Here is a 25,910-nt window from a genome sequence, read left to right on the forward strand (position 1 = left end):
CACATTCCTGAACGTTTGGTTCTTCTTCTAATTATGAGTTAATAGTATGATCTGTTAAGCATTTAGGTTAACCACTTAATAATTACTGAATTTAGGCATCTTGGGCAAGGATGACATCAAACTTCCATTACAAATTATGAAAACCCAATTCTTTAACAGCCATAGAAATGTGCCCAATACTTGCAAAAGCCATAATGGCAGAATAAAACTCAAATATAAGCAGACACAAAAAAAAAATCCTTATTACAGATTTCATTTGCAGCACTCTGTGATGCTGTGCTCCCATGACAACTGTCATCACAGTGTGATGAAAAAGAAACCAGGTTCTCATTAATAACACAGTTTGCAATGGTCAGCCTTATTCAGCAGATAGGGCTTTGCAAAATTACAAACACTTCACTTTCTGTTCTTAGTTGTATGCCCCTTCCAAGATCATGAAGACAATTAAGTGACCATGTTAATTTTCTGGAAGGTCTGAAGAGGATTTTCCTGTATACTGTTGATCTGAAGAAATAATGATTTTCTATTTTACAGTATGAACTCAGGGATACACTTTAAGCAAAGATGATTTTAATAAAGTAAATATATCCTCATCCTTAAAGAAATGTTTCCTAAATATCTCAATGTAAACAGCAATTTGCATCTTTCTAACTGTAAATTATAAAACAGTTTGATCAAGACTGGTTTAGAAACTAAAATCATTCAACTTGTGTTTCAAGTCATGAATAGAAGGCTGCCTTCCACTGGTCACCAGATCCACTGTAACAGACAAAAGCTGCCTTATAAAGTTGACAATATAATCCCCATTTACAAAACAACTTTTGTTTAACTACTGAAAAAGAACTCATTGAGATGCTAATCATATGTTGCATTGTGGTTTCTGAAAAGCACTAAAAGCATATTGTTTCAAAAGGCTGAAACATGGGTGAGCAAAAAAATACCCAAATTAAAGCAAAGATGACTTTTTCCCTCAGTCTCTCCAAGTCAGAAATGTGACCATTTTTGTTGCTTTTGTCCTACATAAGATAGTGGGACAGTTTGACTCTGTTTCATGAGAGCTAGCTTTAGATTAGAGCAGTAACAACTTGACAAATCTACTACAAAGCTTAGCTTTTCTGAGTTGGTGGAGCTTTTTGGAGCTGCAGTTCAATGTAAAAATAGGTCTCATGAAAGACAAGAGTAATTTAGCTTCCAAAGCACTCTTCAGAAAGAGACAGAAGCAGTTGTATACTCCAGATATTTCAGACAACAGAAATCCTAGAGGCATCTATGATCCTAATGACTGAAGTGATTCTATACAATCAGAACACAGGCACATCAGACTGCCCTGGCAGCAGCCAAGAGGAGTGATGTGTTTTTAAATAGTGCTGCTTAGACTCTGCTCCAGGATGGGCTATTTTCAACCCTGCTGAGCAAGCAGCAATGTTCACTCACTTGGTGACTTGGAAGCCATACTGTAGTGCTGCTTTCATGTGCCTCACCAGAATAGATTTAGACCCTCCTCTCTGACAATCTGATTTTGTTTCTAATTGATGGTTTTGATGCACTAGATTCAAGAGAAAAAATGAAGTAAACCATTCCCATACGTGAATAATTAAAAACATCCCAGCATACCCTGCTCCCATTCACTTTATAAGACATTAGTAAGAACCAATTTCAACATAACTTTCTCCAGTTCCCAAAGCAATCCATTTACTCTTCCAACAGAGCTCACTCCTACAAAACAGCAATAGTAACTTTCATAAAATCAATTTATCTGCTTCTTTAAGGCACAGTTCTATTTCTGTCAGTATTCAATAACAGTGAAGAGTATTTTTAGTCACAGCATAAGGAACTGGGACATGAGAATCTTCTTACTTGTCTCAACCTTTGAAAACTGGGCATATCACTGCCTTATGTTGCTCACTTTCCTCCTCCCCCTCTTTTCAACAACAGAGTTAGTTAATAAAATCCTTTATGAAGCTGACAGTGACTTATTTACACAAAGTCCTACATAAGTGGAAGTCCAACATTTCACTATCAAGCAGTGAGCTGCTCATAAGACCCGTAAGATGCAACACAAAACTTAGAAGTATGTGTGAATTATTCACAGAAATGTTATGAAAGATGTATCTTACAGTTCCACACCAGACTTGTAACTTTTGTAACTTTTTATTACTTTTCCCTCACTACTTTCCTGCTAAAGCAGTAAAGCCAGTAATACTCCAACTGCAGCTAAGAGGGAAAACTAAAATTGCCCTCTCCCCTCTTTGAACTGATTCCCCCAGCTGAACTGACCAACAATGCTCTGCAGAGATGAAAATGTAGCTCATGCTGCAGCTTCTCTATGAGAATCAAAAATATGGAATGTTATCCCATAAAATTATTCTTAAGCATGAGTCTTGTAAGCACCAGGAAAATATACACTTAGTCAGAAAACAAATACTGCTCACAAATCCAGTAAATGCTTTCGTTCACAAGCTCTTTAAAATTATGGAAATTCTATTTGCTTTTGGGTTTGTAATCATATTTACAGAATGAGATAACAGGAATGACAAACATATTTGCCAGCTCACAGCAATTTTAATATACTCAGAGACAGCACACATACTGCCACTGAAAGTAAAATACAAAAATCCCACTCAAATTTGCTGAGTTTTTAGTGGAGAAAGATCATTTCTCTTCACTGCATTCACACAAGAGAAGTAATCAAGGAGACCAATATGCAATAACCCTGTTTTTTTCACTGGTTTACAGCACTGAGAAAATTATAATAATCAAAGTCAAGTCACAATCAGAAATTTTCCTCATCTAACTTCCTATTCTTTGACACTTCTTTTCACAATGTAGTATCATTATGACATACTATGAAAATGGTTTATACATATATCATTAACAGAGTGGTTCAAGTAATTTCTAGTGACCTAATCCAAGCCTCCTCACCCAATTCCAAATGAGATTTCAAACCCAAGTCTTCTAGGGTTTGCACAGTGGCCTGATGGGACATATTTTTAAATTAAGTTATGGTTTAAATTGATTTTTAAGCAAGACTGACATGCTGAAGTTAGCTGGAAAGACACTTTGTTAGCTTCAATAACCAAAAGTTAAGTCTTAAACTGACTCTGCTAACATTTACCTTTGATACCTCCTTGATCCTTGAAGGATTCAAACTTGGAATCACAACTTTATTGCAGTACTTTTGAGGTTCAATATAGCTTAAGCATCAAACAAAACTGATTTGTATTATATCTGAAGACTGATCATACATAAACAGGCAGGTAAAGTGCAGGAGAACTCTGGTGGATCAGTTCTGAAGACACAGAAGTATTTCATGGTACTTTTTCATCCTTCTGAGCATTTGAAACTGAAGCCAGATTTCTGGGGCTATACTTGTCAAATTAAATTCTCTGTACCCTTCCATCAGCTATTGTGTAAAATGGGACTTACTGGGTGCCACCACCTTTTCTTAAGAGCTCTCTGAATGCACATGTGAGAGACACAGACAGGGGAAGCTTTTATTTCACACTAATGTCACCCTCATGAGATGTATGTCATCATTGAGTGACTTGAACTTTAATTATCTTTTATTTTATTCCAGATCACATGGAAGAGCAATCAGTATGGATCTTTTTAAGAAGGTGTTTCAAACAAACATGTATCCATGGGGTAGGAAATGCACTGCCTGCCCACTAAAGCCTGACTGCTAAGGATTTCTTAAAATGGCAGAATAAAGGCTGACTTTGGTTTGCCATAAATCTCTCTCACACCTTAACTGTATATGAATCACTTGAGGACAGCATGATTTACAGTGTCATACACCAGCCAAAGTCTCATTTGACGCTTACGAATGGCATACAGGTTTTGACATTTAATAAAAAAAGTATTTCATCTGTAGCACAAAATGGAAGTACTCACTGATATCATCTTCATGATAAATGACAGAGTGGAATGGTAGGTTTCTGTCCTTTATGTATCTCTCTGCTGGCTCAATATAAAAGGTCCCACTGTGAGTCTGGATGAATCCTTCAAATTTTCCATCAATAACAGACCCATGAGTAAAACTTCCCTGCTCACCTGTTAAGGGACAAAGTGTATTAGCTTTTTTATAACCTTCAAAAATCCTTTGTAAGACTAAGATTATCCATCACTAAGACAAACAGTTACAGCAAAATCACAGTCACTAAGTTCAGAAGCTTCCCAATCAGGTGCATAAATGAAATGTTTAAAAACCACATACGGCAGAATTCAAGTCTGTGTTTTAACACTGGTACCTACACAGCATGTAATTCTACAGTCAAATCCTGTCCTTACACATCCCTTCACACAATTAGCAATAATAAACAATAAAACAGAGCATATACAGAACTTTGAAAACTTTCAAAGAAGGACTTCCCTATATTCAAGACATCTATTGTTCTCTTCAAGCATAATCCTCTTAAAACTGTAGCTAGGTTTAAATCTGCATAGAATGAATTTGTATTTGAAACAGTTACAATGAGGGAAAGTACAACTGTCAAAGTTTAATCACTGACTGCTACAACATGCAGCAGCCCTTCCCATATAAAGGATGAAAGATTACTCTGCAAAAACAATACTTATACACTCCCCCATTGAGGAAAATTCAGAATCACACTATCAAAAAGCCTTCTGTCCTACTCAAAATAAATGGCAAGTTGGTCTGCCTAGATGCATATGAAGCCCTGTGTTTTTACTTTTCAAAGCTGAAAATGCTCACTTCAAGACTGCAGACCATGGCTTAGAAATACCTTCAGGAAAACCAAACAAACAGTACAAAGAGGGGCAGAGTAAATCTTAGTCCATTTCTTCTTTCCATCTGCTTTTAATTCTGTAATTCTTCTTAATTTTTAATCAATTTTATCCTTTGTATTTACTAAAATCAGATATATTACCTGTAGTGATAGTAACTCTATATTCCTTTTCCTCCTTTAAACTAAAAATGGCACCTGATTTCTTTTTTCTTCAATATATACAACTTTTCTAACTTTTTTTTAATGCAGACTTCTGTGCAGAGTATGTTTATAAACAGATTTGAAATTCAAGTTTTATGGGTATGAAAATTATTAGATAAAATACTCATTTAAGTGTGACTCCTATAAAAGCAGATGGGAGCTCAAATACGATAGATGCACTATTAAAGTTTAACAATAATCTAATAATACTGATACTAATTTTCTCCACATTAGAAAATTCCTGTTTAAAATTGCTGCACTTTCATCCATTTTAAAGTGCTATACTTACCATAAATGTGTCCAGTGTAAATGTGGGAGGTATCATAATCAATGACTTGGTTCGATATTTCTACTTTAAAGTCATCACTAAAAAGAGATGTATCTCTCTTCATTCGAAGGTTGAATTGTCTAAAATGAATAAAACAAGATAGTAAATTGGCTTTGAGCTTCAGCTACAAGAGCACTAAATAAAGTACTTCAAAAGGACATTTTTGTGCAAACAATCTGCAGACCTTGTAAAATGTATTTGTAGAAAATGCTTTTACTGATTTAGATCTGAGCCTAGAAGGATTTTTAAAGCAAGATTCTTTACCTGCTTTCTATATAAGTAGCTAAGTTTACAAGATTTAAGCCAGAAAACACATTACACTTAAACACTTAATTGTAAAGTGCTGACTTGGACTACACACTAGTTCCCAGTCCTTCAGAAGACACTCGAGTAGTTTAGGAAAAATGCAACTATTTTACTTTACAGCACTGTGAAGCAGAAGAGATAATAATAGCTTTCACTTATTTTACTTTTATTGATGACACCTAAGATTTAAATAACTTAAATGAAATGTAGGTGAGTTAATCAATGTTTCAACTGAAACTCAAAAAACAAGATGGTCAACAACATCTAATAAATATACTCAAACTGTTAGAGTTACATGAACAATTACAGAAACAGCTCTGTTCATTAAATGATTGGGTCAGTTACAACCCTACATACTTTAATGCAAATCCTACTGCCAATCTTTATATTAAACAGCTTGTTTGTATGACAACAGCAGTTGCATTCAAGCAACATAACTGGAGTGTTTTAAAATACCTGACACTATATGAATTCATACCTGTGACAACCATTAGCTTGTTTAGAATTTCATTTGGTATTCTATTAAATTTTGTACAAACATTTGTGCAAATACAGATCACGAAGTTATTGAAACTTCAGCCATTCCAATTTTAGTCTTGATTTTCTTCCTTTATTTTCCTGCTCTGCACAATGAAGAAATTGAAGGAATATTATAGTTATGTCACCAATTTGTTACACAAAAAGTAACTCTGGTAAGTCGAGTAACCATGCCCAGCAGAGCTGACCTTCACAGTGAAATTTAGTATCCAAATAAGTATGCAACCAACAAAATGACCCAGGCAATTAAGAGCCGTAGTGTAAAGCTGATTAAATCTAGTTACTTTTTACTAATGAGTGAAGCATACAAAGTGCATCTTCAGTTTCCACCTGCACATTAAATATGACACCATAGTTATAAGTATTTTGAAACATTAAGATGCAAACTTCAAGATCAAAAAAAGTCTTGCCTACACTTGGAGGCTGGGAAGGGCTGTAGTGACTCATGTTGACTACTCTGTAATGCAAACAGCATTTCACAATCAAACTACATTTATTATTATTGCCACAGTGTTAATAAAGCTTCAAAGCAAGTACTCTGCTCTGGCAATGCGTCACAGGTATCTGCTGCGAGGTTATGAAACTGAGATGTGGCTGGTGGATGGGGAAGGTTAAACTTCTGCAATCCCTGAGACTCAGGCTTTGTGCCAAGCCCAGCAGTGCTCCTACCACAGCTCAGCAGAGATGGATTTTATGAGGAAGATCCTCCTGTTACAAAGGAAGGAACAGGTCACTGTGCACCTGTATACTAGCATCACTGAGACAAGAAATAAGAATTAGTGCTCTTCATCTTTTTACTACCTCTGCCACAACAGTCCTTTGGCAACCCAGAGGTTCATGAGGAAGAGGAAATAATATGAACAAGAAACTCAGACACCTGGGACTGAATGCCACAAGATTACCCAATAATTTTTTTGAGGGTGGGGTGGTGGGCAGTGCAGAGACTTGCACCCACTTTATGTGGCTCTCCTGAGCAGAAGTTAAAAATGAACAGGTAGAAAGAAATGAAAACCAACACTGATGAGAATATGACCAACTTCATTTAAATACTTGAAAAAGTTGTACTCACTTTGGATGCAATACACTGCTCAGGGTGTTACACAGATTTAAGCTCCGTTTTAGTCTGAGCTTTCCCTGTGACTGAGTTGCCACACTCAAGGATGGGTGAGACTCAGTGCATTTGAACTGAAGTTAAATGGCAAGAGATCTGGGACCCATTAGAATCTCTCCTCCCTTCTCTAGTATTTGATAGAAGACTTCTTACCTTTCCTCATCAAAGTTTTTTGGGTAAAAACCCTCACCCTATATAGTACTTTGCTTTCCGAAGTGTATACACCATTTCTTTAAGATTACAGTTTTCTGGTTGTATTCATGTATCTTGCAAATAAAACTGAAGAGAAGTTGTCTCTAACACTCAACTGCATCAGCAATTTCATATTGCTTTGAAATACACAGTGCAAAAGAATGCAGGACTTCTGATGTATTAACTCCCATCTATACTGGCAAAGTGAGGGAAAAAACCCAGGACTTGATCTCAGCCTGACAGCTGGTAATTTAACAATTAGTGTAACCCCAAAACCACAGATGGGTGAGCCCTTGGCCTGATTTGTGCAGGCACCCAGGGAATCCTGAGCTGCTGCTCTCACCCTTACAGACCAGCAGGACAATGGTGGTGCAGCCATGGACTACTCTTGGTGGCCACGTGGCCAGGATTTAGGGCCGGTCTTGAGCTTTGCCTGCATATCCAGGGCTCTTTTTGGGGGAAAGAGAGAGTTTAATGAAGCTGGGAATGGTTGTTCCTTCTGTGGGATACCCTTCCATCAATATTACCTGTATTTCACTTCAAAATGGACTGTTAAATTTTTATGTAGCAAATTAAAAGTGTCAGTTTAAAATTTAGGAAGTCTCTGTTTATTCTCCTTTAATTTTTACCCTCTCCTTGCTTTCCACATTGCTACATAATAAACACTAAAGATTCTAACCCATGCCGCTGATTATCTCTTAATAAAATGAGCTCTATATGTAGGATTAGCGAACTATTACAAATACAAAACTCAGCTGTGCTTCACACTAGCAATTCTCTATTTGATTTCTTAACTTAGTTAAACTATTAGATAACCTGATCATCTCTCAGCTATTTTTAAACAGGTCTTTTCTTAGTCATTCAAACATGCTTGATGAGAACAGGATAATCTGTACAAACTGTTCACCTTCTTAATAATGAAAAATTGACAAATACTCCTTTACTTCTCCCCCACCAAAGCAGGGAAAAGACAACTTGGGACAGTGGGAAGGAAAAGGGCTGAGTAGGGTGGAGGAGTAAACAAACATCTATTAATCTCTACTTCCAATAATTAACAACTTTAGCACATCACCAAACTTCAAACATAAATTCTACCCTGGCTTAAACTCAGTAACTTCATGATTGTTCTGAGGACAAGAGACTCTGAGGAAGTTAAATGAATCTGTCTGTACAATTATTGAAGATGGTTTCTAAATTAGCCACAATGGAAGAAACAAGAAGCTACAAATAAGCCTTTTGACAATTACAATTTCTACAGCATGTACCAAATTCTTAGTGCAAGCTAAGCTATTCTTTAGCCTAGAAACACACCAGGCAGAAGATTAACTAATTTCAGAAAAATAATGCCTCTTATTTACACACTTTGTACCTTACAGAAGACACTTCCCAGCAGTAGCAATCTCTAGAACAGAATTAAATCAATGAAGACCAAGTTTTGACCTTGCTTATTTGTTACTGCTTCTGTTTTCCACAGATCTGAAAACTGATATTAGTTACTGTATGGCTGCCCACTTGGTTGTAGACCGACTTTTGGCAAAAACTTTACATACATATAAAATTATATCATCTGCTTTGATAATGAACTACATCTTATATATTAATGGCAGTACCCAAAAGACTATCAAGAGGTAGATTTTTATTTTTCTATAGCTTATCTCAGGGAGACTATGTCCAGTTTGCAAGTAACACAACAAATCAGTCATAATTAAAGAAAAAATTATAGTTGACAGCATCACACTTAGCTAAGACCCAGTACTTTGCCATGGGCTCAAGTTATGTTATTCTAAGCTCTAATCAGAGCAGGTACTTGAAAGAAAAAAAAAAAACAAAAAAACAAACAAGCCATGTTTATATACTGTGAACATTTGGTAAAGGGTATATAAAGGCTTACATGCAAGAGTTAATGCATAATCTATTATTCCATTCCTTTTTAATATGAGTTACCTTCTAAGATCAGTGATTTCACCACAAAGCAATGTCCAATATATTGGGTTACTGGTACCAAGTCTGCAGACTTGCACACAAGTGGCAGAAAAAGCTGTTATCTGGCATAAAAAAATGGCACTTGGTGCTGTCCCTTTTCTGCCTTTCCTCAAATTGCTGTAACTGCTGACAGGCCCACAGAATCATTAAGTGACCAGAGGAGGTTGTTGAGAAAGGGAAAAAAGGAGATGGAGGAGTTGCTCCACAGCTGAAAGAAGTGGCTGGGGAAAGGAAGCTAAAGGGGATGAGTTGGCAGCAGTATGTAACATGACTTCAGTACAAGGAGAGTTCATTTTTAGGTTCAGTCTTTTCTTCCCTGTAGGAACTAGAAAAATCAAAAATCCTCGCAGCCATGGCTCCATCACCCTCCTCACAAGTGAGCATCTAGAAAATACTGTTCTGCTTGAGGTGCAAGTCTTTTATCTTTACTTTTCCTACCTAAGAACTCAGACTCTCTTCTTGGAAAAATGGAAGGGGGGCCTATAAATGGACAGGGATAACAACTTGAGCTCTTCTTTCTAACTGCTTCCATGAGGCATCCCACAATCCACTCAGCTCCCTTGAAGATTTTTTTTATTGTTTTAACTTGCAATTAAACACACACCACATACTTTATCACTTAATTGATAATTCCCACAGTCCTGCTAGTTACACTAAAGAAAATTCATCTTTGAAGCAGCACATGATAGGGTCTCCAGGTTTATCACTCTTTCTTTGATCCACCTAGATGCACACAGAATCATCCCCTAGTAAGTGTTTATGCAAATCCCAATCTCTACAACACTCAGCCATCCCAGCTAGAATGCTTGCAACTTATACTTGTTTTCCATTAACACCTCTGGGATGACACTTGTGGTTATTCAAATATCTTCCTGACCTTCAGAAGTCAGACTTGCTGAACTTGGTATTCTAGAACAGTACAGTGAGGATGCAGCCCTCGTTCCAAAGCATTTCCCACTGATTACTCTTGATATGCAGAGCTGCAAACACAAGCTAGTTAGATAACAGAAACCATCCAAGCAGGGTTACAAGAAGCTACATGTTGGCTAATTTACACTCTGAGAAAGTATCCCTCTGTCCTGAAGAGGACAGCCTACAGATTTTAAAGGCAGAACAGCCTTTACCCGAGGTTGACTTTTTTCCCCCCACTCCTTTCAGTAAAACTTCTTTGGGAAGTTCAGCACAGAGCTGACATCCTGGTTTCCTGTTAGTGAAAATAACCTTCCCATTTGTATTTACATGAGGTTGGCTATTTATATGCAATGCCATGTTCTAACAAAAACAAGATGTCAAAAATCAGAAAAGAGGTAAAGATGTACTAAAATACAAGCACAAGCAAAGTTACTACATTAATTCAAACTATGGAAGTAGTTAGGAAAGAAGCTTTTTAGGTAAACAAGTGAAGACACAGAAGATAAACCCACCAGATGATAATAAGAGCACATAGCTTAGGTACATTCATTTAAATATACATTTTAAGAACGTGACTTTCTCAGAGCACAGCTGTGTCTACTGAAGTTTGCTGGCCAGGGAGTAGAGCTGTAAACCATTAATACCAATTTAAGCAGAACAGTGGAAATGCTGCACCTCAGCCAGGCTGTCCAACCTGTCCAACACTATTGTACCACATGTCTCCCAGACAAACCCAAGACAAACTTCAAATGCCTTTTTTTCCTGAGGGCTACACATAATCCAGCTCACTGTATTTAAACTCATAAAATACAAGACATTTAACCCACAGATGCAGCTCTCCGAATTTTTTAACTTTATTTCAGCTAAAAAAAGTATAAGAACTTAGGACCATGCTTCCCAATTCTCTGCAAGATCAAACTGCTTTACCTACAAGCACCAACATAAGGTGGGTTTGGTTTTGGGGTTTTTTGACAAAACAAATATAGGAAGTGACACCTGATTCACAGGTGTCTCGTCTGATAAATTATCTGTCAAGGTATGTAACTTAAAAGGTCCAATAGATAGTTAATGATTGAAGAATTGCCACAGAGCAGTGAATAATACTACAAATGTCACAGTAAGAACTAAAGATATCAATTTTTTTTCCTTTTCAAATTCAGGACAGCCTAAAATGAGTTGCAGTAAGTGAATCTTGCAAAAAATTCACTTACTAGAATTCATGTCTAAGTCTTACAAAGCCAACCAGTAGGTTCTATGTGATTACTGCTGAACCAATCTATTTAAGAAGTTGAGCTGTTCAGGGGTGTGTTTAAGTGCACATGGAATTGAAAAAGACACAACATACATTTTCAGATTAGTCCAGTAATACTGAATCTGCTTTTTGTTCTGACAGGCTCATAGAACATAGAAGGCAGATCCATTTTATGAATTGAGCCCTGTGCTGTATGGACAATTTAAAAAGTACTTAAATTGAAAGCCATAAAAAGAACATCTAGTGTAATAAAAACCTTAAGTTGACAGTATAAAGTCCTCTTTAATGCAACAGTAACTAGCTCAGTAACTTCAGTCCATCTCATCATGGCAGCATGCTCAGAACACCACTATTAAAATCAGCTTATCAAGTATTATTTCTCTGCAGGTATCCTCCTTTGTTTTCATAAACTACTCAAATATGGCCAACAATTATGTTGTTTAAACACACTTATCAGTTCTGAGTAATGAGGGCAATATGAAGGATTACAGATTACTCCAGAATCAAGAATTTAAAAAACTCCTCAGACTTAATTAAGAACTGAAATTTTGTGGTCCACAGTTTTCCTATATGGACCAGGTACAGACCATACATTCCTACAAATATGTCTGAACAACTTACAGTATTTCTCAAAAAACAGAATTTTAGGTAAAATCTACAGGAAAATATAGCTAAACTGTAAAACATCCTAAAGAAATTATTAATTTAATAATAAGCAGGTGTTATCATGTGTTCAAGTACCACTTGAAAATTCAACTGTTCACTCAAGTTGTGTGGGCACTTTTCCCAAGCAAGAGTCATCAACTAATCTAGGAGTGTTGAAAGTGGGTGTGGATGGACAATTAACAGGTTCAAGCAAAGAATTAGAAAGCATAAGTTATTAGTAATGTATTACATAAAAAGCTGACTGAAAATAGAGTTGAACAACACACAGACATAACTTTTCCCTTCTGAATGCATTAGCATCTCAGGAATTCCCAGTTCTGTCACTAGGTAAAAAGTACAGTTAGATTATCAGACATCATCCAAGTTTTTTAAGCTCTGTCCTCAAAATCACTATGAAGTATTCAGCATATTTCTGACATTCTACAGTGGATAGGAATTAAGGTCAAGATATTCTATGATTAATATATTGCAACTATTTCTACTGAAAAAGGGAAGAAAACTTTCCAGTTTCTCTGCAGGGGAAGAGCTGTGTCAGAAGTGAAGAAGTGCAAGTGCACATTTTGTGATCAGGTGCAAACTGTATAAAATCCAATGTCACTTTGAGTGATGTCCCAACTTCCTTTTTGAAGCTGCTGACATTACCCTGACATGCAAAAGGAAGTTACTCTATTTAAAATGCTTCACTGTATCTCAAGACAGTGCCAAAGGCATTTTTCTTCTTTGAATCAATCCATGTATTTTGGGGAGTCTGTGCTGTATTTTGCTTTTTGGGGGGAAGGGCTGTGGGATGGGTTCAAAAACTGTTTTATATTAACCAAGTTACAGATATTAATACTGTGCATTCATTAACTTTGTGTGAGTCTTTCCTGGACTCAAAGGGCACCTTAAATTAAATCACACTAGAACACTCAATATGAACTGGCAGGTGGAAGAGCTCTGATACACACCCAGGATCATTTCAAATCTTCGTATTCCTTCCAAGTTGAAGCATTACAGAAATAAGCACATTTTACACTACTGGGGAAGCAATAATGCTGATTAATCTAATACACGGTTTATTATAAAAAAGAATTAATGAGGATTTGTAGCTCAGTTTCAGCAATTTTAATTGTCCTACTAAGTTAGTATTTCAGCACTGAAGAGTGGGCTGGTTCAGTCTGGCTCATTGCATTTACCCTAAGAATATGTATTTTGTATTACCAAACAACAAAGATTTTGAAAAACTTCTATTCTGAGCAGTATATTGTGTGGCATCTAACTTTCATCTGAAAGTTAAACAGAGAAGGTTTCTGAGTGATGGCATATGATACATTCACTTGTAGAATTACTAAATCTGGTACGAAAAAGGTAGCTTTGGGTTTAATTCCACCATTTCAGTATCTATTTCATTATTTAACTATTAGCCCATAGTTAAATGGTCCCTTTCATTTGGTATAAATAAGTAATATTTAAATTGTGGTTTTATTTTTTCCTTTTTCAACAGAAGGGTACTATAACATACAGTTCTTAAATCTAAACAGCCCACTGAAAAGAACAGATGCTACTAACACAATCCTAAAATACTGGTAGCTGCCAGCTATTTTCTGGACAATGAAAGTGTAAGTCTGATGAATGCTTATCTGGCATATGTCAGCACTGCCACAGAAAAAGCTGGTACTGCATCCTCCCTCTCACCACTGCTGCTTAGTTCTGCACTCCTCCTTAAAGCAAATTTGCCTCTACACGGAACAGAAGAACCAATTAACCTCAGTGAAAAAGAAGCAGCCAAATCACTTTCCCATCTTGCCTGGCCACGTGAGCAGCAGGTGCTTCCTTTGGCACACACCAAAAGATGAAGTTTAGAAGTTCCAACTGCTCACAGAGACACAGCCTGAGAACCACAGTGGCCCAGCTTCACTTGCTGCTGCCAGCAGAGAACAGCAGTAAATATTAGGACAGCTTTCCCATTGTTTCCTGGCTACAAAACACAGCCATTCCATCAGAATCCAAATCAAAACACAAGACTGTCATTTCAGTCCTCGTAAGTAGAAGCTGTTTACTAGATTTATTAAGGGGATGCAAGTTGGACACTTGTGTGCCAATGAACCACTACACCTGGACAAACCCTAATAGACCATGTGGTAAAAGGCCATTAAAAAAAAATCAGATAAAAGTTTTCAGAATCTCAACTCTCATATTGACTGAATGCTTTTAAGTTTCACCATCTGTTTTTAAATGCCACAGCACTTTAAAAGCCCACAGCCTATATCTACATCATTCAAGTGTTCTGCAAAAGCTTCATTTCCTACCTTCACACAAATTAACTCCAATGCTTGCTAGAAAAGCTTTACTTTTGTCCCTCTCAGTGATGGCATAAATCACTTAGTTACTCACAATAAACCAGCTGCAACTGCAAAAAGCCAATCCTACTTATGCAGCTTCTCAAACTGCTACATACCTTCAAAGCAAATAAACAGACTCTGTGAAGTAAAACCAATTCACTTGATCCTAATTCATATTTAAAGCAAAATGAAAATATTTTGTAAGAACTCATCCAAATTGATAAACAGGAACTTTGGACTAAATTTACATCCCATTAACTACCCTCTCTTTGGCAGGAAGTGTTAGATGTGCCACAGGAAACTACCCAACTCCTAGATTATGGACTGGCTTGACCTTACAGTCAGTTCCCAATCAGCCTCCTCAGTTAATAATGGATTTGTGCATCAAACCATAGGGATTTATGATCAATTCCACATATAAACACCAACATTTTTCTTCATGAGTAAAGGTAGCTGTTACCAAAATATTTATAAACCTGATTGACTAAAGTGTGGTTTTTCTCTGTGAAGTAAGAGGAAATGTTTTTTAAAACATTATCCTATGTGCAACTACCATTTTTACGGGATAAGGATTTACAACCCCCCTCTCACCACAAAGAGAACTCAGAGCCTAAGCTAGCAGCTCTGTCTTACAGAAGATTATTATGGGATCTTTACCAATGACAAGAGGAGCCTGCTCAAGTGGCCTGAAATGTGGCCTGGTCCCAGCAAGAGTGGTTTCATCCTTCTTCCATCACTCCTTCAAGTCACACTGGGGTTTTTTTCCCCAAATAATTTTTAGACAGATTAGTTCCAGATGCTATTCCTGGCATGGCTTTAACACTAGCAGTGCTAGCACAAGGATGATGCTGGGAATGTGGTTAGGCCTGTTTCTCTCTGCAGCAGTGCACACTTCAGTGAGCTTAAATTATCCACCAGCCTGCAGCTTAGAAGTGGCAGCATTAGGTTCAAACTGAACTTCACTGCCTTGAAACCTTGCTGGAAATTTAAAAGTAGCAAGGTTTACACTGTGGGGAGCCTCTGGAGCATTCTACTCTGCAGGCTTGTTTTTTAGAACAATTTTAAAGGGAAAACTAGAGACTGCCAGTGAAGTTACAGCAGAGAAAGCAGCACTATGACTCTTCTTTAAACAATAAAATTCCTTGGACTAAAAATCACACTTGAAAACATGGTTTTAAGGAGAGGGCTTCAATATCAGGATTTGGGTTGTAGTTCCACGGCATTTAGAAATACAACCCTAATGCTGGCCTTCCAGCAGCATGCACTGAAATTCAGTCATTACATCAGAAACCTCCAGGAACAACACTTCATTCCCTGAGGAAATGACAAGCTGGCACAAAACCAAAACACTTACTCAGAAAAAAATATCCCAAACAGATTCAGGAGACCCAGGTTTATATTTTCTCTGTAAAACTTCTTTTGTTTCAGTATATGGCTAACAATTATTTATCAAGTTCTAAATACTTCAATTGTAACTGAAATAACAAGAAAAAGAAGGGCATTACACATTCTTGAAATATATTAAGAGACTGTTACCCCAAAGCAGGAAGTCACAGAAACGAAGATATGGACCCAAATATTATAACTTTCTTCCTGTTATCCTAGTTATACAAAAAGCAGGCTATTCCAAATTGCAATGAGATGTACCTAAGTGAAAACCTACAAATTATACTTCAGTTGGTCACACTGAATATCTAACTTCATACTGGATCTCACACGTTAAATGCAAGGCAAAGCAAGTCTCGTAACAGTAACCATCTTTCCTCATGTCAAATAATTTCTAAATTTCACAATAGCACAGAAAATCAGGTAACACCAGTACACACAAAACAGAATTTTTGGCCTATCTTGCAGCTTCAAATGCAATTTGAAATGTTACTTTTTCTCAATTACATTTTCTCAGGCAGTTTGGCACAATTCTTGGGAAAAAAAATTTAAAAAACCAATTATATATGCAACACAAAACTGCATTATAAACTCAGAATCAATTACCATTCTGTTTCCAGTATGATTCCATTATTTAAGCTTCAAAGTGTAGCAATAGTTACCATCAGATGCTTGAAGAAGTGCTTGCAAGTAACAATTTCAAACCTAAACTGGACATGAGAGAAAATATTCACAGAAATTGCATACAGTGCAATGTGGTGTATTCTAGCTGATGTTATTTTGGTGGATGCATTTAATCCTTTCCATTTCACTCCAATTAAAACACATGAATAAAATATTTAAAGCAAACACCTTTAAGATATCACGAACCTTCCATGAGCATGGAAATCCAGGCGCAAGAACTGCTCCTCATGTGACACTGCTCGTTTGGCACGCTGGTGTTTTTGGTGTAACAAATCCACGTCGTAGGACAGTCCCTCATAGTGTCTAATGTACTTGTTTAGAGGATTTCCATACTGGCCTGGAAAACAGAGACAAGCAAGGTTATAACCATACTACCAGGCATGGCAGACATGTGGTGCAAAGCAGCTGGTAACAAGGACCCAAATTCCACATTTTATCCATTTTAATTTATTTTTCTCCTTTGTACACATCAGATTCATTCTACTCTAGTCCCACAGACAAGACACAAAATCTGCAGCTACAAGTGCATCAGATGGGCCTTTGAAAGCATCTTCTACTTGAATTTCAATACAAGTAGAGTTCATTTACTCCAAAACTACCCCACAATGCAAACTACATTGCATTGTCAAAAGGAATGCTTGAGAGATGTTTTAGAAAAGCACTCCTGATTCAAAATAAGAAGTGCAACAGCTGAATATCTCTCTTCAGGTTCCCTGAAATTGCGCTTCCAACTTCACTCTGCAGTCGTGACACCACACTATCTGCTCAGAATGATGGTAGTCTACATGTGAAATATCCAGGGAAATTAAGAGCAAATCATGACACCTAGCAACACATTTTGTATCACATGGAATGTTCTACCACATGGAAAAGTTTTATTAAAATGTATCTCCAGAGATGTAGATTCAGTTCAGTCTATTTTGTACAATTCCTTCTAGGGTAATATTTATGCCTTATGTTAAAATGAGTTCATGGCAGAAAATGGCAAAGATTTTTACCCTCCTATCCTGATGGAGGAAGAGACACTAATCACTAAAAGAGCCCCAAAATACAACTTGTGGAGAAAACTAGAGGAACTCTGAATTATGCAAGAAGAAACAATACTATCTCATAATCAATTTAACTTCAAACCAACCTAAATGCTAGTTATCAGGCACTACATGTGGTATTTTTCTTCAGATATCTAAAAGATGGCCAAGTAAATTAATACTTTCAATTGCATTGCTTGCATTTAGCAGCCATGTGCACAAGATGATATTGCTGTATCTGTTTAAAATTCAATTAATGCTATACTGCAGAGAAATCCCATTCAAATTTACTCACAGTACTGTAGGCTTCTGCAAATGTTGACTCTTCATTGTTAACTGCAAATACATTCCAATAACAAAACTTCATTCTAATTTCCTCTCAGTCTCAAAACACATGTCCATTCTCACTCAGGTTTCCAAAAAGGAAAGTGTCTTAGGCACCTTGAAATGTTTAAAATGTGTGGCTCAAGGAAGTCCACATTAATTCTAATCCCAGTAAGACACAGGAGCATTAAAAGGTTTCAGTAACTAGCAGGAGTTGTGAGGATGCAGGATGCTGTCTGTTTCTGTTGTTTCTCTCATCACTTCCAACAGAATCCCTCCAAAATGAACTATAACACCTCCTATAACCCAAGAACTTCTATGTACCAAATCAGATTGGCCTGAGATCATGCACAATATATGCATGTGCCTGACTACAGATACACGCTTTCCAATTCCAGGTGTATGACCCAGAAGTGGCAACATTTAAGAAGACAAGCTTCAAAATTAATTGATATAGCTAATACTTTTAAGTTTTAATTGTTAAATGAACCCGAATCTAGAATATTATATTAAAAACTTGCTTTAAGAACTTGATCAAAACTAGAGAGTAAGTGCACTGCAGAATGTGTAAACCCCTGTGCTCCAGAATCATTTTTAAATTGAAGGAAGCTTGTAATAATGCACTCCTTAAAATGTTAGAGACCATTTCTCTTCTCAGTATTGCAAGACACTTCAAACAGCTTCAGGCACCCAGAAAAAAAAATATTTCCAAGTGTGACAACTTACTGAAGACCCAATGACACTTGGCACTCGATCCAGGTCTCATGACCACGTGAAAAGATGAGAGACAGCATTTAACTGAGTCACAAAGAATAGTTTTTAAATGCTAACTACTGTGACAAGACAGCCAAAGACTACTGACATTAGAAGTTTTATAACTGTTCTCTCTGCTAAGGAAAAGCAGAGGGTTTTAAGCAAAGATACTGCTTCTTAACAACAACAAAAAATTAATACACTTGGTATGATCACACAGGGAAACAACACTTTCTTTTCCTTTTCTCCAAAACTTAAAGAACTCCTTATGTTTTAAGTACTCTCATAGCAAACACTTAACACAAACACTCCTGCTGCTCTCTTTTTGCTTAAGCAGAGCAGCTGCACAGCACCTAGAGCATTATGGCTTCTCCAAAAAGGGACTTAATGCTTCAAAATTAACAGTTTCACTTCCAGAAACCTCTATAACGTCAACATTGCTACAGCATTCAAAGTCTGCAACTGATCACACTCTCCTTGTAATTAAATCAGATACCTATCAAAAGGGATTATCTTCTTTACAAAGGTAGCTTAATAAGTAGCTCAACCATAGTAACACAGGAATCTATAGAGGATTCTGAGGCAAAAGTTCATTAAACTGAGTTACATGAGGCAGTTAGAACAGCTGGTCCAGTTTGTGTAATTAGAAGACTGCATCAAAAAGGAAGAAGTCTTTGACAGAATCTGGAAGTGGCACACCCCAAGAAATCATTATGATAGCACACACCAGATCCCAACCTCTGTTACAAATACTACCCTATTTTCTGTAAATGAAAAACTTGGGGTTTGGGCTTTTTTAACAAAGATTGCATGACAATGATCTTTTCAATTAAGGATACAGTCAGGAAGCCCGCAGTAACAAACACTGAACCATGAACACCTAAATGTAGTTTATGGGAACTGCTCTACAAATTCCATGTGTCATGTTGCCATCAACAAAACAAAACAGCGTGATGCCTTCCAGGCAATCTGGTGGAATAAAACAACATTACACTCCACCTAAACACTAAGCTGGGAGACAGAAACCCTTTAGGATACAGACATCAGACACTGACAAGGGGATGGCTTTTGAACTTGACAGTACAGTCTTCCAAAGACTTGCTAAACTAGATGTGGCATTTCCTGCGACAAATTCCCTGCAGGAACGAAGCTTTACTCTCACCAGCTTAGAACCAAACACCGGGAAGGACTTAAAACAGAATCCAGCAGAGCATTTAGGCAAATGTCTCAGTGTGCCAGTCCCTGTGAAAGATGTTTTCTGTGGGGATATACAACTCTTCAGGATCCCTAGAGAGCTGTGAAGCATCTACAGTTGTTGTTGCTGTGAACAAACAAATCCCACTGGACAGGTATGCAGTCTGAGACATGTACTCTCACCTTCTAACCAGCCTTATGCAAAGGCTAAACTGGATCATCCCTGTGATTGTAGCTGTGAGCTTCCTGGCACAAGGTGAGCAACCACATGGAGCAGTTCTCTGGTGGGATGTGCTCAAGGATTCCCTGGTCAGTTATTTTCCCAGAGAAAACCATGAAGAGCTTTTCCCCCCAGACAAACCCTTCCCAGCCTGCACCTGCAGCAGATGACACGAGCAAGGGAACACTGCAGCCACCTGGATATCCACAAGCCCACAGGATCAGATGGGATGTGTCCAGGAGTGCTGAGGGGGCTGCCTGGACCCACTTCAAGGCTTCCATCACCTTTCTAAAAAGCTCCTGACAAATGTCATCCCCATCTTCAAGGAGCAGGGCCTGGAGAATTACAGGCTGGTCAGACTAATCTCTGTGTCTGTGATGATTCTGGAAAACATTTTTATGGAAGCTAGCTCCATGCACAAAAAAAATGACTAGTAATAAAGAGTACTGAAAGTTTACCCATGTAAATATAAGTATCTAATAATTCTATACACATCATTATAAAACAGAGCAACATTTAACTTCCCATAAGAGGATAAATCAAGCATGCACTGTTCTAAAAGATGAAGTTTGCATTAAACCACTCAGATTAAAACTTGCATGACAAATGCAAATAGCTCAAGCACAACTCAAGTTTGTTAGTGGGGTGGAATAAAGCACAGAACACAACTTGAGAGAGTATCAGAAATTCTTCAGAAGCCAAGCTAACTCACCAGACAAGTCTTATTACTGCAAGCATCATCACTAATTGGCAGATTTAAAATGCCAGCATGTGATAAACATCTTGTAGAGAATTATTATTATAATTTCAATTAAGATAATCAAAGCAACTTTTGCTTCAAGTTATTTTCAACATACAGTTTATCTATCTTACAAAAAAAGCTCCATTTACATGGGACATTAAAGAATGTACACTGCATTGAGATTTAGCAAGGCAGAAATTCTACCATATACCTCCTGACTTTGACTTCTCTGAAGAATTTATTCAGGCTGTTGTTTCCAAACTGCCAGCAGAAGGGCAGGCCCTGCTGCCCTTTTACACCTACTCTGTTTCCATTCTTCCCTTGCACTGGCACTAGGTTCAGGCTGACAAAAATATTCTCTTTTCTGGTCAAGTGAGTTTTTGGTGAAAGAAAAACATGTAATCAAGAAGTCAAGTCAGGATCATTTCCCTTCACTGAGGCCTCCATTTAGGGCACAGTCAGACAGTATGGCAACACCAGTGCCAGCACGTGGCTGCTTTTTATTGACCTTCTTCCCCTCCACCCTGTGAAAGTCCCAGTTCTTCTTCCCCATCAGCCCTGGGTTTGCTCAATAAAGCAACTCTAGTTACACATCTGCAGGAACTGATTAATTTTTTTTTCTTTGCATTGACTTCTCATGCCAGGAGGAGAGGTGGGATTGCAGGGCCAGGGCAGGACCTCCAGACAGCAGTAACTCAGTACAGCAGCCCTGCCATACTGCAAAATGAACCTTTGCATCTTTTGAAAGTATAAACAAACTGCACTCTGAGGCTTTTGGGCAATAGTATTTCAAAGCAATCACCTAAACATCTGATTTTATTTATTTTTAATTACCACAGGCATTTCTGAAACAACCATCTGACAGCTGTCTTGACTAGGCACTGTCTCAGCCATAATGTTTTTATTTTCAACTCCAAATAAATGCTGGAGGCTGAATGCTGCCATATTTATGAAGGCTACTGTTCTTCTCAATTTATAATAAGAACACAACTAAATCACTCAGATCCTGATAACTCATAAATGCCTTCCCACAACTCCCCCATGTGTCCAGAAAAAAAGCAGAATTTCTCCCATGCTCACTGGGAAATAGGCAGTTCAACATCCAGCAGCACAAGACACTAAGATACAACTTGGAAGTCCAAGAAACATAAAAAGAGCATGTTGTACCAGGGACAAGAAACTATTTATCATAAATTTGCAATGATATTCAGCATTTCATCAGCCTAGCCAAAGCATGGTCACTCTTGTTAAATCCAAGCTTGTCAGAGACCTCAACAGTTCTCCTTTGTGTTTGCTATTGCTTTTTCCCTTTTTTTTTTTTTTAATGACTCTTAGGTAGAAGGAGAGGTTAAATTAGTTATTTCCATTCCTCTATGAACATCATTATGTATGGGTAATTAAGTACTGATTAATATACCTGTATGCATCCTCATCACATGCAACAAAGCATGCTGCAAAAAGCTGCCAATAATATCACCCAACTGAAGCACCACTTCACACACATCAAAATTCATGACAGCAGCAGTGAGAGAAGAGATGCCTTAAACCAAGCAGTTCCAGGGGTGTTGGGAAGATGCTGAGATTCACTTTTAAAAAAAGAATTCTTAAAAGTCAAGGTACAATATACCCTATCTCAAGTAGACACCATATACCAGAAACTAAATTCTAGCTTTCCCTAATTACTATCAGAAAGAAAACAAAATAAATGGTGTGGCTTTTCCTTCTTATACTATTTAAACAGTATCCAAACTGACCTGCTGGACCACTGGTTTCATGAAGGTGATATTTATGCAGTGGAAGCAAAGAAAGCAGAAGAAAACACTAAAGTGATCTAATACCAGAACCTGACCAAGAATGTTTCTGGGCATTTAAGGCCAAACTTCTGATAACACTTCTGCTTTAACCACACAGACACAACCTTCCAAAACTATGAAGCAGCCCAGGACAGACTCTGCAGTACATTTCACAGGGCAGCAGCACTACTGATTGCTTTGAATTGCATTCCCCTTGCAATTTTAAGAACAATATAAACGAGAACTGAAAATAATTTTTTAAGAAAACAAAGAGATTTCACTTAACCTTTTCAAATAAACCATGCAAATTATGCTGTGCCATTTTTTTAGAAGTTGATTTTATGATTCATACTTAGCTGTGAGGTAATGCTACAGTTGGTTCTATTAATCTATACCTTTATATCTAGAATATGTAGAGTGCCTGCACAGTACACATTCACTTGTGTAATTCTGAAAGAGTTCAACCTCGGGTATCCCATAAATATAATCCAATCTTAGACCAAACATACAAACTCCTAATTATTTTTGAAGTGCAGATTAATGAAATTTTCAAAATTATTACTATTTAATACCTATGTGGCTTAAACCCAGACAGCTTTACAGATAAATGAAACTTAGCTTCAAGATCTGTGTACGATTAATGAGACCAGATGCACTGCACATAAATGAAATTTAATTGTTGGGTTCTTATCAGTCCTTTGCAGTTTGCACTCCTCTCACTGTAACTTCTTCAAGAGTCATGAACTTGCCCTTTCCACACAGATACTAATGCCTGCCTAGAAGGGAAAATATGCAAATGAAGAACCTATTTTTCAATAAATAAAAATATTTGCAGCATATAAGAAACTCTAGAAATGTGAACACAGGTAAAATAGACCTTCCTAAACTTAAAAGTCTATTTTTAATTTAACACAGAACTATGGCAAATCTTTCATAATTACAGTCAGACTTTTACAAGAAATGTTCCACTGGATATTTTAGAGATGTGTATTGGCACTATCACCAGATTTCTATCCAGCATTATTAATCTTTCTTTAAAGATTTACCTGCACTGTAACATACCAAAGACATGCACTTCTACCAACTAATAGTGAGGTGTGCTTCCTAGTCCCCAGAAAGGTTGACGATGCCTATTCCTCTCCCAAAGAAAAAATTAACAGGAATTTCTGAAATACATTTCATGAACTTCCATCTATATATCCAGAGGACTGCACCTCACATTTTTACTACGATTTTTAAGGCACAATTGCCTGCCTGGAACTAAACAGTGAAAACAACTCTCACAACTGGTTAATTAATTATTTTGAGTTAGTTCTGTGCCAGCACCATTTAGTTCAGAAAACAAAGACGCCTTGAAAGCATGCCAACAATAAAGTCTGAAATATCTCGATAGCTTACAAAAATCCACGAAGAAAAACGTAAATTCTTTGGTGCATCCCACTCCTAATCATACAAATAACAGGATGGCTTCTGACCATACAAATCAGCCTGCTTTTTTTCTCACGGCTTAGCCACAAATACAAGCAACTGAAGTTTCCCATACTTTGATGTTACTTTTTGAGAATGTGTGGAAGACCAGCATTTAGCGCTAGCTTCTTTGTTAATAAACCTACATATTGATGCACACAAAGGCAGAGCCCAGATAAATCAGAGAGGTGCCAAATGAAACAGAGGAAACAAGTCTTTATCAGTTGTTCCACCCACAGTTCTCTAGAAACACCCTCCCAAGTCCACCCTTCCCGAAACTCTTTCTCTGTACAAAGTCGAAACTATTTTCCCTGCCATGATTTGGTCAATTAAACATGACCAGGCGCAGTGGAGAAACTGCCCAGCTCCTAACGCCGAGGAACAATTCCTAACGGGAGCCGATACAGTTACACGTCCCATAAACACAAGCGAGTTTAGCCCCGGCCTGGGGGAGCGGAGACCCTGCTGGAAGTCACGGGCAGAACCCGGGCTCCTCTTTTATTTCCTTAAGCTGAACTTTCCGCCTGCTCGTCTTTCCCGGTTTCGGGAGAGAGAAGCGGCCGCGAGGGCAGGGAGCCGGGAAGCGGCCACCGGGACCGGGGGGAAGTCCTGAGGGACGGAAGCGGAGCCGGGAGGGGAAAACAAACAAACACAGCCGAGCGCGGAGAGAAGGACCCGAGGGGGAAGAAGAGCGGAGGACAACTGAGCCGCTCCTCGGCGGGGAAAGTCCCGGGGAAGGCGCGGGGCGCCAGGCCGGCCCCGGGCGGCGGGGAGAGGCCCGGCCGGGCTGAAGCAGCGGGCGGAAAGGGGGAGCCCGGCTGGCGGCCCAGCCGCGGCCCTGGCGCCGGGGCGCCCCGGAGAGCGGGGCCCGCCGCCCCCGGCCCCGAGCGCCGGAGACGGGAGAGAGAGAGAGAGAGAAAGACAGAGGGAAGAAGGAGGGAGGGAGAGACGAAGGGAGACGGCCCCAAAGCAGGGCCCCGCGAGGCCGGGCGGCTCCTCACCTCCAGCGCCCGCCGCGCAGGAGCACAGCAGGATTATCGTCCCCGCCAGATCCATCTCCACCGGGCGCAGGCCCCGCCGCCGCCGCCTACCCACGGCACATCCGCCCCAGACCGGCGCCGGGCGGGATGGGGAGGGGCGAGCTGGGTGCCTCCCTCCGCTTTGTCCCCCGCCGCTCCCGAGGACTGTTCCCGCCCACGGAACGGCCGCGGATCGCCCGGGAGGATCGACGGCTCCCCGGCAGCGCTGCCCCCCCTCCCTCCGCTCCGCGCGCCGCCGCTCCCTCCGCCCGCGCGCGCGCCAGACGCCGCCGGCGGGGCGGGGCCGCGGGACACGCCCAGAGCGCGCGGAACGCCCCGCCCCGCCCACGCGCAAGGGGGCGGGGCTCGACGGAAGGGGCGGGGTCCTGTGAACACGCCCTGGGGCGGGGGCGTGCGAGGGGCGGGGCCTCTCCCGCCGCTTCCGGGGCCGGCGCAGCGCAGCCCTCACCGCACCGGAGTACGGACAGACCGACAGACCTCACGGATGTGTCCTGTGTCCCCTCACCGCGTACACGGCTCTTCCTTGCACAGAACTAATTCACTTTTAGAATTTTGCTCTGGTTTCCTTCATCCCCTAAACAGATACACGTTGTTTCCTTGCACAAACTAATTCAGAGTTTTAAGTCACCGACTTCTCCCGATGCTGTACATGTGAAGCGTTACAGTGTCCCCAGTGAACAGGGACTTGTCATTCTGAGACTGTCTCTTCACAATTCAAGGGT

General features: G+C 39.0%; 1 protein-coding gene across 1 annotated transcript in view; it reads right to left on the reverse strand.

Annotated features, from left to right (window-relative positions):
• ADAM10 (ADAM metallopeptidase domain 10) overlaps window positions 1–25,353 on the reverse strand; it is a 40,276-nt gene extending 14,923 nt beyond the window's left edge. The window contains exons 1-4 of the mRNA XM_059482150.1: window positions 25,150–25,353; window positions 16,814–16,964; window positions 5,239–5,357; window positions 3,895–4,053 (exon numbers count right to left, since the gene is read on the reverse strand). Of these exons, the coding sequence (XP_059338133.1) occupies window positions 3,895–4,053; window positions 5,239–5,357; window positions 16,814–16,964; window positions 25,150–25,204 (484 nt within the window). The 5' untranslated portion in view covers window positions 25,205–25,353. The remainder of the gene's footprint in view (window positions 1–3,894; window positions 4,054–5,238; window positions 5,358–16,813; window positions 16,965–25,149) is intronic.
• Window positions 25,354–25,910: the final 557 nt, after the last annotated feature.

Source organism: Ammospiza nelsoni, chromosome 14, assembly GCF_027579445.1.
Source record: "Ammospiza nelsoni isolate bAmmNel1 chromosome 14, bAmmNel1.pri, whole genome shotgun sequence".
In the NCBI taxonomy this organism is placed as follows: Eukaryota; Metazoa; Chordata; class Aves; order Passeriformes; family Passerellidae; genus Ammospiza; species Ammospiza nelsoni.